This window comes from Pogoniulus pusillus, chromosome 4, assembly GCF_015220805.1.
Source record: "Pogoniulus pusillus isolate bPogPus1 chromosome 4, bPogPus1.pri, whole genome shotgun sequence".
NCBI classification, from domain to species: domain Eukaryota; kingdom Metazoa; phylum Chordata; class Aves; order Piciformes; family Lybiidae; genus Pogoniulus; species Pogoniulus pusillus.
Genome location: NC_087267.1, coordinates 45,882,999 through 45,897,742, shown reverse-complemented (window position 1 = coordinate 45,897,742; position 14,744 = coordinate 45,882,999). Strand labels below are relative to the sequence as shown.

The window sequence follows — 14,744 nt, the reverse complement described above, 5'->3', positions numbered from 1 at the left end:
GGTTAATGACAAAGCATCACTCTGATCTTCACACACTTTAAGGCTACTTAAATTAAATTCTTATTTCAAAAAGTTAGCATGAACCAAACTTTCACTAGTACCTTTTTTTTTTCTTAATGCATATGTTTCTTTGAAGATCTTTTCAGGAAGAAGATTTCCTAACAAGCCACCCTCCTCCTGCTGCCACTGAAACATCATCCCTGTGGATAAGGCTGTCAAGGAAGAGAAACCATGTGGCATTCACAGAAGAGAGTGTCACATGCCTGCCTTCCAGTAACCTGAGTGAACAATTAAATTGTATTTCTCTTTAAAGAGGTTAAAAAATCAAAATGCAGATCTTGCTGTGGTCTGGGATTCAGAAAGATTAATGAGCCACCTAAAAAAGAGCAGCAGCTTATAATAGGCAAAGAGGATGGTACATTTTTAACATAAAGTTCAAAGAGAAACTTTTCTTGATGGTTAAACTGCAAAGACTCCTCAGCAAAGTCATCTCATCTATTGTCCCCATTGACACCCTACATTGACTTTTTTGTTACCTATTGCATCATGCTCAAACTCTTCCAATTCATCTGGAAAGGGCAATGCAATCTTGTCCCCATCCACATTAGTTCCTATATTTTGTCCTTTGCTTCTTTGTCAGCTCTCAGACTTTGTTCTTCCCAACCCCAGCAGATGGGAGTCTGCATCACTCTCTTTCACACCCTCGTCTCCTGAAAATGCTCACAATCTCTATTTCACAACAACTGTTGCCTCAAGAGTTGTCCTTTTTGTCAATAAGGAGCTGCTCTCTCACAAAATCTGGCTGTAATCATTTTATGAATGCAAGAAAGGAGCCTAAAGTTCAGCCTAACAGCACCAGAAATCACAGAACTATCCAGATCTCAGCCACCCAATCCCCTGGAAGAGGGCACAGATGCACAGTAAGTCTACTGCTCATAGATGCATAGCATGGTTCAGGTAGGAAGGCATCTTGATCATCTAGTTCCATACCCCTTGCCACGGGCAGGGACACCTTCCACTACACCAGGTTGCTCAAGGCCTCATCCAACTCAGCTTTGAACATCTCCATGGAGGGGGCATATGTGACCTCCCTGGGCAATCTGCTCCAGTGTCTGGTTCTCTACTGATTTCTTTTAAGCAACATGGACAACTGGACAGGTCAGGGTGTGGACACAACTGGCAACAACTGAAGGCAACAGGATTCATCCCAAAGAGAACTGGAAGTTTTTGAGGTGAATCTTCAGAGAATTGTCTAGAATCATAGAATGTCTTGAAGGACATTAAAGGGACATAAAAGTTCACTGATTTGAGACACCTCCCACTACACCAGCTTGCTCAAAGGCTCATCCAGCCTGGTCTTAAATACTTCCAGGAATAAGGCATACCCAACTTCTTTGGGCAACCTGTCTCACTACCCTCATAACAAAGAACCTTAGGATGGAAAGGATCTTTGAGATCAGCAAGCTCAACCACGCAGTGGGCTCGCTCATGGCCTCATTGCTGCTCCCAACCTAGCACTCTCCACAGCTTCAGAATTTTTTGCTTTGAACTTAAGTTTGTCCAACGCAGCTCATAACACAGAGCCATGGAGAAGGGGAAATACTTCAAACCTACTGCCTGCTGGTTTAAGAAAATGATGGTGCAATAGAACAGCTGACACTTTCTAATGCCCCACTGAACTAGGTAACTTCTTTCAATTGATCTTGGCCACAAGAGCCTGTGAGATATTTTGAAGGTGGCAGTCTGAAGATGCAAGCTAAACACCTTCCAAGTGTGCACAAGTGGTGATGCCATCATTTAAAAGACAGCTATCTCCACTTTATTTTCCTCCTGTACACTGTAAGATCATAATGTGAGTGACTGTCAACTTCAGTACATCTTTACTCCAGATTGTTTTTTCACAGTCCACCCAGAAGTAACTGGTCAGTAAACACGTCCCTTTGGGACATGCTTTAGTAGGCATGGTGGTGCTGACTTGATGTTCTTAGAGGTCTTTTCTAACCTTAATGATTCTATGATGCTGTTCTATGAATATTCACCATGGAGTGAACTGCTACATCCTTTATCATCAATTGTCATTAATCCATAATCGTCAGTCCTTAATGATCAAGAAAGATCATCTTTGTAGAGTCACTTGGTGGACCAACCTGTCTACAAGAACACTGTTTCTCAAGGTTTCTTTCTACACTCTTGTGGATTTAACTTGTCTCTGAGGGCAACTAGATCACAGAAGGAGGAAAGGAACACAAAGTCACACAAAAATCTCTTGTAAATCACAAACCATCCTCAATGAAAAGCTAACTGCAAATTACCATAGGTAAGGCTTCCAGGAGAAATTTACCACTCTCCATCACTGGACTATTTGAAGAGTATAGATTTTCTTGCTATGATTACCCCAGTAAGAAACAAGAACGTCCCTATCCCATATATATGGACCTGCTATGTATTATCATGATAGTTTTAAGATCTTCCCTTGATTCTGCTCTCCAAAAACCCTTTTGTGAATTAGACAATTCGGGAGAAACACATGAAATGAGGCTGCAGTCAGGAGAAGAGAACTTCTCCATCTATAGAGCACTTGCCACATGCAATACAAAGCAGCAACAGTCCAGCTCTTCAGATTAACCATTTTCAAACACTCTGCAAGTCAAGTGTTGTACAAAAACCAAAGAATTGGTTAACTGAGTCTCCACAACAGAAAGTTGTTACTTCAAACATGAGCCAAGTAAGCTTGGCTCCCGAAGCAATCCAGGGGATGCATCAGATTCAGCATATGTCACAAGGAAATGAACTGTATACAAGGAAGCAGATATGAGCTCCAGGTATCCAGAAGTAGTGCTTATGGTGAGATTGCCTGCATTTTATCCATTGTTTTATAAGAACCTTCTAAAACCTTGAGCTCTAGCTCCCAAGGCAGAGGGAATAAAGACAAATCCTGCTGTTCCACAATGCAGTAAGTATAAATAAAGAGGGTTTAAAAATTGGAGCTATTTAGACAGGCTGTGTGCAAAGTAGAGAGATATTAATACCCTGATGAGACATGGACAGGACATTTAAGCTCCTGCAAAAGAGAATTACCCAAACTAGCACATTATCTATTAACCCACCTTGAAGTTCTCCACTTCTGCTGTACAGCTCCCTTCTCTGCTCACGTAAATAGGCACTCATGCTAATAGCGTGGGAGGAGGACTCAAACCTGCAATTAAAAACAAAGACATAAACCCAGTCAGTCAGCCACAGAAACATCCTTCTCCTAAGCACCAGCCAGCTCTGAGCAAAATACATTTCCCTGCATGTCAGAGCAAGATGAAGGCAGACAAAAGCACGTTTTTCCTATAAAGCTCCACCACTGATGCAGCACCTTCTGCCACCTCTGATCAGCACAGCTCCCCCAGCAGCCACCTGCGAGACAGACCTGTCTGCAAAGCACTGAGATGTTTCCCTGCTCTATCAGCTGGGAGTACCCAGGCATTTAAGTAAGAATGGTCCCAGAGACTGGTAAAAATCCACATTGAAGCTGAAAGCAAACTCCATCTGAATTGCTAAATGGAACATACATAAACATTTAAAAGCTAACATTCTCTGGGAAATTAGGGAGCAATATATCATTAAGTATTGATCATATGGCTCCAACACTCCATGAGGACTAACCTCAGAGGTGGAGACAAATATTTTTCTAACTACTGTAGGCTTATAAATGTGACTTTTGCCATTGATTGTAGAAGGCCACAGACTGGGCACTGACCTGACACAGTTAGGTCTCAGGACATCTCTAAGTTTGCCATGCCCTAAGCTGGACATCCCTGTGATCACCAGTGTCCCACTGACAATGACCTGCCTGAGCTCAGTTCTGGGGACATCCCACATGGCTAAGGGCTGCCATGTCAAATCTAGCAAACACTCTCTGTGTGCCCAGGTTGGGTGCTGGGGATCAGGGAAAAGGGAGCAGGCAGTGGGGAAATAGCACCTTCAAATAGCTGAAGCAGACAAGACTTACAGGGAAGATATCTTTCATGAACACCAAACTCCTCAAGGTGAAGACCTCAAAGCATTAATCACAGAATGGTCTGGGTGGAAAAGGACCTTAAAGACCACCTAGTTCCAACTCCACCCCCTCTCATGGGCAGAGACAGTCTTCCACTAGACCAGGTTGCTCCAAGTCCCATCCAGCCTGGCCAGCCCTCAACCCTTCCCCAATCCTTCTGCTAAGGAAGCCTCAATCTGCCCAGAGGGACACTGGAAAAATGAGCATCTCTCCAGAAAAAAAGGACAAGCATCTGCAAGCTTTCTTCTGCAAGTGTAAAGGTTATTAATATTAACGAGGCTCTTCTGACCTAATTTGGACTGTGAATGCTAGCAGCATTATTGCAGCTGAGCTAGTAACAGCCCATCCCAATAAAACAAACACTTCCAGACTTTAATTAAACTAACAGTAAATTCTTGGCTCCGTATTTATGAGCTGCTCTCTTTTGCCCTTACTGAGATATTAAGTGGAAGATTATTACCATGACCCAGAGGTCTTCTCCACACATCAAAAACAGAACCTTCAGGTCAAGGCAAACTGCAACAACAAACCTCAGTCTCCTCCTTCAGACAGTGACTCAGATTGTCCTCTGAGCTCTGCCCTGGCTTTTGCTGCAGGATCTCACCACACTCACTTCTCTCTCACAGGCATCCCATTCTCTTCTCCTATTTGCCCTCTCTGCCTGCCTCCCTGATCTGCTCTTCTCCTACAATCCTAGTTACATTCAAGTCCTTTACTCTTGTAACTCCTTTCCCCACCCTGATACTTTCAAAATATTTTTAACATGCATAAAATTTCACATAATTACAGCCAACCCATCCCTGGAGACATTCAGGATCAAACCTGATGGAGCCCAGAGCAACCTGATTCAGTTAAAGATATCCCTGCTCAGTTCAGGGGTTTTGGACTAGATGACTTTTAAACCTTCCAACCCAAACTCTTCTATGATTCTATGGTTCTACTTAATCTTGATAAAATTGGCTTAGAGGAAGCTATCAAAGGACATGGCAAAAACATTTCATCTATTTATGAGTAAAACACAAGTGGAACCCAGCCCTAAGAGACTTCTCAAGTGAGGGATTAAATGCAGATAGTCTGATGACAAATGGAAAGCTCCTCTGATTTGGACAGAGAAAATGGAAAGGAAAAAAAAAAAGAAAAAAAAAAAGAAAAAAGAGCCTTGCAGCCTGGCACAGAAAACACTGAAGATGGGAGAGGAGACAAGAATAACACTCCATCAAACATGTACATCCCTCAGTGGACTGAGAAATTCCATTTCAACAGAGATTTCCATAGATACAGTGACAGCTGACAGAAAACAGATAACCAAATAAGAGAAGCCAATAAATGCTGCTGTCACTGCAGTGCCAGCAGTGACTTGGTGACAAGACCATGAGAGGTGAGAGACATCCTGCTCCTATGAGGTTACACACCTTCCCTTTAAAGAATTATACCCACCCTCACTGGCTGCTGACAAACTAATATAGAGCCTGAAACTGCTGCAGGTGAAACACACCCTCCTTATTCCTCCAACTTCCGTGGTCCAAGTAGGTCCAAGAAGAAATTCAACATGAAAATCTGAGCAGCCCTATTTTGCTCCAATCTACCTGAGCAAGTCAAAGTAAGTTCAAAGAGTGTAATTCTCCAAACAAACAGCCATGGGAATGTTAAAAAAGAGGCTGGGGGGAGGGGAATAAATTGTACAGGCAACTCTTAATCTTCTAGTAACAGAAGATTATGTAGACAGTTCATTATGTGAGAGAGAGAGAAGGCAGTGCAGAAGACCTGGAATCCCAATGGAGGCCTCTGGAACTATGAGACAGAGCCCCCCCAGAAACACATGTCCACAAGGCAAAGCACAAGGAGATCAGAATAATCAATAAATGAGCTTTAACTGAAAAAATCCCAACTCACAATCAGTGAAGAAAATGAAGAACACAAAACTCCCCTCATACTTGCCCAAAACAGCTGACTACTCTCAGCCTTTCTCATTCCTGAAGTTCCTGCATTATTTCTCCACTACATAATGATCTTCCTCCAGCTACAATTTAGGGGTTCTTTACTAGAAAATACCACCCAGACTTCTCAGATCCTCATCTCCAGCAAATAAGCAGTGAAAACACCAACCCACTTTCAACAGCTTCCCCTCCAGCAAATACTCCACTAGATGATTTTAACATTGGGCTCTCCTGACTCCAGAGAGTAAAGCCTCACAAGGCCAAGAACTGGTCAGACAGATAGTGAAGGACAGCCCAAGACCTGCAGCAGCTCAGAGTCCAAAGGGGTGCTGAGAACCCATCAGATACACTGCTCCTGCTGCAGCTGAGCTAACACCTCCAGCTCTGGTACTCAAGCTTCACTCTGCTGTTCCCTCAAACCTACTGTGAAACTTGCTCACTCCTTCACCAGTTTTAAACAATATTATTCTAAAAGTATCATTTAAAACATTATTTTGGCAGTACTGAGTTAAGGAAGAGTCCACACAAGAAGTTACATTGGCAGAACCAAGAGAGTTGTGATCTTCCAGCTTGGAGTGCCTGTTGCCAAAACAGCACATAGTGGTATTCCCCAAAATCCTCAAGAGGCTCAAGAGAAGGACCAGCACATGGAGTCAGCAGAAGAGGTGAAAACTGAGCACAGCCATCCCTAATTTAGAACAGGTTCTTTACCATGAGAGTGGTAGAACATTGGAACAGGCTGCCCAGGGAGACAGTTGAGGCCCCATTCCTGGAGATACTCAGGTGAGGCTCAACAAGGCTGACCTGATCTACTTGAGGATGCTCCTGCTTACTGCAGAGGGGGTTGGACTACATGACTTTGGAGATCCTTTCCAATCCAAACCATTTTATGATTTGAGGTGATTCTATGATCTAGGTGTAGGAACAAGATACCTAAGATCATCTGGGGGGTCCAGACAAGAGCCGAGGGGCAGAACCCCCTTCCTTGCCCTGCTGGCCACACTTCTCTTGATACAGTCCAGGACACAGCTGTCTGTCTGGGCTGCAAGTGCACACTGGTGTAGCAACATGAAGATGTGCTTCTCACAAACAGCTACTCAATTCTTATTCTTGCACATGGAATTTTTCCTTCAAATCCTTCCCTTGGCCACCAAGTCTCTCATCCTCTCTGTTATGCTCTCCTCCCAACCACTTAATTCTTTCCACTCTGAATTAAAGGAGTTAGTGATAGGATTAACTGCTTAGTCTATCTAGTAATTATACAGTTATCTTAATTCTCTTTGTCCAGTCCTTGTTATCTCTCTCTTTAACGGGTCCTGAATTTACCAGGGACAAAGAGGAGCGTAATGGATCACTGCATGCTTTGCAGTAGCTTCTACAATGGGATCCCAGTCCCTAGATGAGCCCTGGAGAAGAGCTACACTGAAACCCAGCAATGAATTCATAACAGATCCCACTGAGGCTTCAGCTTTGGCTGTTAAACCTGAACCTCAAACTCTGCCTTCCTCTCACACAACGAAACTATGATTAGCAGCCAGTGGTGTGCAGTACCTGGGGGACCAAAACCAGCTCAGGTATAGCTTTACCATTGTCCCAGTACTTACTTGAACAAAGGGTTTTTAGGTCTTTGTGGTTTCTTCTTTGCAAAGAAGGCTGCAAATTCTCTGCCTGAGCTGGCATAGCTAAGCTGGGTGGAGGGCTCTGAGGCTGTACGGGTGTTCTTCATGTCCAAGTACTCTGTCAGCAGCATCTGCCAAGGGAAGGAACAAGAACTCAGTATGTGAAATACAACAGCATTAAAATATTACAATGTAACCTGAAAACATAGGGGTTTTAGGAATTATTTAGGACTAGAACAGAGAGCAAGATGTCCCAACATTCTGATTGACAGAAAACCTGCCTTTATGTTCAAAAATGGGATCCTAGGGACTTAGAAATCACAGTTTCTGGTTGGTTATAAACTTCTTTAGTACCAAGTAGTATAAAAGGTAGCTTGTAAGAATCATAAAATCATAGAACTGTTTCAGCTGGGAAAGATCTCAGAGTCCAGCCATCAACCCAACACCACTATAGTCATCAAACCGCGTTCCACAGTGCCATGTCCATATGTTTCTTGAACACCTCCAGAGATGGTGCCTCCACCACTTCCCTGGACAGCCTGTTAAAATGCTTGACTACTCTCTCAACAAGAATTTTTTCCATAATGTCCAATGTAAATCCCCCCTGGCACAAACTGTTCTTTCACCTGACTCCCACCTCGCTCCAACCTCCTGTCAGAGAGTTTTTGGAATGGTTTGGGTGTTACCTTGCCCCCCGACACTCAGGAAAAAAATCACCCAGACTCGACTCAGCCAGATGGAAGTTAAGGAGTGAAGCTGTATTTACAGCTCAGCACAATTCACAAGCACATATATACATAAATCTATGCAGTTGTAATATACAAGTTAAAAGTAATACAGAAACACAATACTGCTCCCAGAAATCAGTCCCCAGGAGGGCTCCCGACTCAAACCTCCTTCCCCATCCCTCTTTCTCTCCCTTCAGAAATAGTCAGATCATCCCATGTATATCTCACATGATAAATCTGTGCATCTGAGGTGAGAGGCCAAAAAGACAAGGAGGTTAAAGGGAAAAGGGGTTAGGTTGGATTGGTCACACAGACCAGACCAAAAGAAGAAACAGTCAGAAGTGAGAGCTAACTGAGAAGCATCTTATTTATATTTTGACTAGCTGCATTTCTCAGCAGAAGAATAGGTGATATAGAGTACAGTGGGTTTTTTCTTTCACTGCCAGGGACTGAATTTCTCTCAGTAACATTCCAATTAGCCTCAAACCAGCACAGTTGTACAGTGAAAAGGTCTCCCCCTTCAGCCTCCTTTTCCTCCAGGCCTATCAAGCCCAGTTCCCTCTGTTACTCCTCCCAAGATCTGTTCTCTAGACCCTTCACCAGCTACACTGTCCTTCTTTGGTCATGCTCCAGTACCTCAATATGCTTCTTGGAGTGAGCAGTCCAAAACAAGAGAGAATTCTAACGTAGGACCTGTGTGTTTGTATAATATGTGGATATCTAAGCCACTGGTGTGCATTGGGGTACATGTGCTGCAGGTCACGTCTGCTGCCACAAAAAAACTTGGGAATGCTGCAAAAATTGCCCTTTAATAGCTCTCAAACCAAATAAGCTCCTTTCACCATTGAAAATATGAATTCCCACAGCCATTAGTTCTGCCAGTGTAGTTTAGGGTTGATTTTCCTCCAGCCCAATAAACTCAGTAAGGGGTTGGGGGGTCCCTTTGCTTGACGAGAGTCCCCTTGGTGAAACCCTTGCAGCCCTGAGCGGTGGCCTGATATTTGATGCTAATTAAACAATTCAGTGGTGCAGAAGCAGATTCCAAGTCAATTCACTTTTAATTTCCTTAGGTCTGCAGATGGAAAGCAAGCTCTTAAAAATTAACTTTTGTCAGTGCATTCAGAGAGTCTCTTTTTACTTTCAGAAAAATCTACCTACTTGGATGCTATTAGTAATGTGTTCTGTTTGAATAATTACCTAGTCAAAGCCCATCAAAGAGAGTCGTCTGTAATGAAAGGAACACATCAGTGCTGTGCTAAGTTTAAACAAATTACACAGGAATAAATAGCCAGGCAAATGGTATCATGCCCCTGATTAGAAATAATTCAGGATACCTTGGGAAAAAAATAATAATACTACAAACACAAAAGAAACTTCAGCTCCTGAAACATCTCAATTAAAACACTACCTGAGCAGAAGCTTTTAAAACACATGGTTATTGTTGAGTGAAATAATCACTGTGCTAATTTTTAAGACTAATTCACCAAATCCATTTCTACTCCTGTATTTGCATTTCATCTTCTCCTCTTGAATTAACCACCCTAAAATCACCACCAGAATGTAATTAAACCTCAGCCTTCATCAGTAAAATGTTTCCCAGTTTGTTCTCATATTATGGGTGAAACTTATTTATAATGGATTCCATGACTCCAGTGTCACCTTATATCCAGGACTATGAAATGTAAAGCACATGACACAAGGACTTGGATCCAAGATCACAACAAGCTAAGGGAGGCTTGAGCAAGGAATAAAATAAATTGTCTCTGTTGGGTAAAAGTTTAAATGGAAAAAATCACAGATTCCCAGCATGGCAAGGGATGGGAGGAACATAGAATCAACCAGGTTGGAAGAGACCTTCAAGATCATCCAGTCCAACCTAGCACCCAGCCCTATCCAGTCAACTAGATAATAGAATCAACCAGGTTGGAAGAGACCTCCGAGCTCATCCAGCCCAACCTAGCACCCAGCCCTATCCAGTCAACCAGACCATGGCACTAAGTGCCTCATCCAGGCTTTGCTTCAACACCTCCAGGGATGGCAACTCCACCACATCTGGGAATCATCAGCCCCCCTGCTAAAGCACACTGCACAAGATCCCATCAGGTGGGTTTTGAAAGTCTCCAGAGAAGAAGACTCCACAACCTCTCTGAGCACCTTGCTTCAGGGCTCTGTGACTCTCACACAGAAGAGATTTTTCTTCATGCTGAGTTGGAACTTCCTGTATACCAGTGTGTGCCCACTGTCCCTTGTCCTGGCACTGGGCACTACTGGAAAGAGCTGGGCCCTATCCTCTTGACCACCACCTTTTAGCTCTTGCTGAGCATTCAGAAGATCTTCTCTCAGGTTGCTCTTCACCAGGCTCAACAGCCTCAGGTCTCTCAGCCTTTCCTCCTCACAGAGGTGCTCCAGGTCTCTCAGCATCTTTGTAGCCTCTACTAGACTCTCTCCAGTAGTTCCCCATCTCTCTTGAACTGGGCAGCCCAAAACTGGGCTCAGACTCCAGATGTGGCCTCACTAGGGCAGAACAGAGGGGGAGCCGAACATCCCTTGACCTGCTGGCCATGCTCTTTTTAATGCATATTTAGCTCTCTGTGTCTCCTGAACAAGGTAGCCCAGACTGGACTCACTAGTCATAGAAAGTAAGTTTGCAGTAAGATAGTCAGAACATATCTGAAAGCACTGCACATTAGGGCAAAGAAGATAAAATTGTTGCTTTATGCTACTACTAGATGGGCAGGGCAGGATGGTCAGATGCAAGGCTCTGAGAAAGTCAAAAGCTGTAAAAGCAGCAAAAAGAGCTTGTTTTGATAACTGTTCTCCTAGTTCATCTTTAAGTTATGAAATTCAAGCATAACAGAAATGGCACTAGACAGATCAAAGCTCTTTCTGCTCCAGTGCCTTGTATTCAACAGTTAGACAAATACTTCAGAACCAAGTAATTAAGTGTAAGCATGGCTGAGCAGCTACAATACACAGCCAAGAGGGAGAGAAGTAAAGACAAGAGAGATCTGCAACCCACAGGTACATTTGGCTTATAACTGCAGCCCAAAGATTAAGACCCTTACAATTCTGAAGCAGTATCACTAATGTGGCCCAGTCAAAAGACCTTGCATGCTACTTTCGGGCTGCCCAGGTTGGTGGCGGAGTCACCATCCTTGGAGGTGTTCATAAAAAAATGTGTAAACATGGCACTTTGGGGCATGGTGGTCTTGGATTGTCAATTGGATTCAATGATCTTAGAGGTCTTTTGCAGCCAAAACCATGCTGTGATTCTACAGCACCTTAATAAACAGCCTCAAAATTTTCTTTCTCATCACACTGTGCAATGTGTGGCCTTCACCCAATGTCAGTAGCATCAATTTATTCCCTGCATCAAGACAGTCCAAGTTCTGCAGTTGTTCTGCTCTCACAGTCCTAGTATTTTAATAAGCATCATATTTCAGAGTTAGAAGCTATTAAAAGCCAGAGCAAGCTAGAATGCTAAAATCCACTGAAAAGAAAAAGAAACACAGACATTTTCCTGCCTGTGTAAGCTAACAGAACCAACCAAGTAAGGGATTTCAGGATTTGGTCCCATAACACCTGATTAGTACTTGCTATGCCATCAATCAAAACCCTTGTTAGACATTAATCACTTGGGCATACAGCAAGATTTATGAGTGACTGGAAAGTTTGCAACATCCCATTCATCTAGAACAAGGACTTTGACTTTCTGCTTCACAGTTGAATCCTGCTATCCATGTCATGTATTTACATCAGTGTCAAACAAATGAAGCCATATACAAAGCAAGAGAACAAAGGACTCCTCCAGCTGCTCATTGGAGATGGAAATTAATATTAAATGCTTTATTAAAAAAGCAATATTTATGGATTTGGAGGCTTAATTAAATTCTTCAAAGGCAAAAGGTCACATTGGTATGTGCAGTGTGCCAATCATGCTGATCTGGTAACAGCTTGCACCACACTATCCTTCTGAACTGCAACAGGGCAAGAACAAATTTGCTCCTGTGTCTCCTGCCTGCACCTGCTGCCACTCTCCAGACAGACAGTTTTATTCCTTGGCCCTGCCTCATGGGCTGCTGTGTAAGTTGCGATGTCTTATCATGCTCACCACTGGCCTATGAACAAAGTACATGCACTACAAGTATGCCTGGCCACAGGGCAACAGCTGGATTCATTTTTTGACCCTCTTGTGATAGTTTAGATAGGTCTGAGCTCTCCATAAGCTCTATCCCATCAGTTAAAAGCTATGAAAAGGTATCTCCTATCCTCACACTGAATTAAGCTGGAGGCTGCAGTGTGAACACTTCGATTGTGATGGTTTCAAACTCTATCACTGATGTTCCTTACACTTCTGTATATATGGAAAAGTCCAGAAAATCAAATGAGAACTAACACCACACACACCATGACTTTGGAAAGGTTAAACAGGATGACCAAGTAATTACTGGCTCTCCATCCCACACTGATCTGGGGGAAAAAAAAATCACAGCAGAGATGATAAAAGACTCTGTTTAAAAACAATTGAGGGAGAGTGACAGAACTGATGTCCAGTAACATGGATTCACACAACACACCTCTCAGCTAGCCTGTATTCTTGCACTGACAACAACATGAGCTTCAAATCAAGAGAGAGAGCAAGTTATTTCTACCAAGGACCTGACAAAACCAAAACACTAGAACTCAATACAATTATTAGAAGAAAACCAGGCAGACACATGACAAGATCCTAACACACAACTAGAAACCACCAATAATGGGGTTTGCAAGCTGTAAAAAAAAATAATTAAGAAAATCTTAATTTCTCTTTTCCTTTTTGGTTGCTCTCATCCAAGGTAAATACACACCTATTCCAGAATGATGGATGTATATCTTTTTATTTCCAATCTAAGACTGGTCTATCTTCATTTATAGAACAGTAGTATTTACAAGAAGTTTCATCAGATAATGAAGAAGGGGTGCAGCAGCCCCTTTCTGGACTGAATCATAGAACCAATCAGATTGGAAGAGAGCTCCAAGCTCATCCAGTCCAATCTAGCACCCAGCCCTAGCCAGTCAACCAGCCCATGGCACTAAGTGCCTCAGCCAGTGTTTCTTGAACACCTCCAGGGACAGCAACTCCAGCACCTCCCTGGGCAGCCCATTCCAATGCCAATCACTCTCTCTGTGAAGGACTTCCTCCTAACATCCAGCCTAGACCTCCCCTAGCACAACCTGACACTCTGTCCCCTTGTTCTCTTGCTGGTTACCTGGCAGAAGAGACCAACCCCACCTGGTTACAGCCTCCTTCAGGCAGCTGTAGACAGCAATGAGCTCTGCCCTGAGCCTCCTCTCCTCCAGGGTGCACACCCCCAGCTCCCTCAGCCTCTCCTCACAGGGCTGTGCTCCAGGCCCCTCCCCAGCCTTGCTGCCCTTCTCTGGACACCTTCCAGCACCTCAACATCTCTCTCGAATTGAGGAGCCCAGAACTGGACACAGCACTCAAGGTGTGGCCTGAGCAGTGCTGAGCACAGGGGCAGAAGAATCTCCCTTGTCCTGCTGCCCACACTGCTCCTCAGCCAGCCCAGGATGCCATTGGCTCTGCTGCCCACCTGGGCACTGCTGCCTCAGCTACTCTCTACCAGTACCCCCAGCTCCCTCTCTGCCTTGCTGCTCTCAGCCACTCTGTCCCCAGCCTGTAGTGCTGCTTGGGGTTGTTGTGGCCAAAGTGTAGAACCCTGCACTTAGCCCTGTTAAATCTCATCCCACTGACCTCTGCCCACTCAGCCTGTCCATGTCCCTCTGCAGGGCTCTCCCACCCTCCTTGCTCCTATAGACCAGAACTTCTCTCATTTCAAAGTCCTATGAAACTATCACTATAGCAGCAGATTTGTAAATTATAAGGTCTAGGGGGGAAACAATAAATGAAACTCGAATTAACATAACACTACCTATTTCTTTTTAATTATTATTACTCATGTAAAATTCAATCTAGTGCAGGACTTTAAATGTCAGCAGAGATCAAGTCCCTACATCACAGAAACATGTAATGATTTGGGTTGGAAGGGACCTTGAAGATCACCTAGTTGCAATGCCCCTTGCCATAAGTGGGGACACCTGCCACTAGAACAGGCTGCTCAAGGCCCCATCCAACCTGGCCTTGAACATCTCCAGGGAGGGAACATTCACAGCCTCCCTGGGCAACCTGTTCCAGTGTCTCACCAACCTCACTGTAAAGAGCCTATTCCAAATCTCCAGTCTAAATCTTCTCTGCTCCAGCTTCAATCCACCATCCCTCATCTTGTCACTACAAGCACTTGCAAAAAGTCCCTCCCCAGCTTCCTCGTAGGCCCTTTCAGATAGTGGAAGGCCACTATAAGGTCTCTCCAGAGCCTCTGTTTCATCTAGAGAAAAAAACAATAATAATCTCATGATC

At 43.8% G+C, this 14,744-nt stretch overlaps 1 protein-coding gene across 7 annotated transcripts in view; it reads right to left on the bottom strand.

Annotated features, from left to right (window-relative positions):
* Positions 1–14,744, bottom strand: part of EXOC4 (exocyst complex component 4) — a 500,658-nt gene that overhangs the window by 340,797 nt on the left and 145,117 nt on the right. For all 7 annotated transcript variants that reach the window (XM_064142739.1, XM_064142740.1, XM_064142743.1 and 4 more), the window contains exons 8-9: positions 7,587–7,732; positions 3,108–3,196 (exon numbers count right to left, since the gene is read on the bottom strand). In XM_064142739.1, the coding sequence (XP_063998809.1) occupies positions 3,108–3,196; positions 7,587–7,732 (235 nt within the window). The remainder of the gene's footprint in view (positions 1–3,107; positions 3,197–7,586; positions 7,733–14,744) is intronic.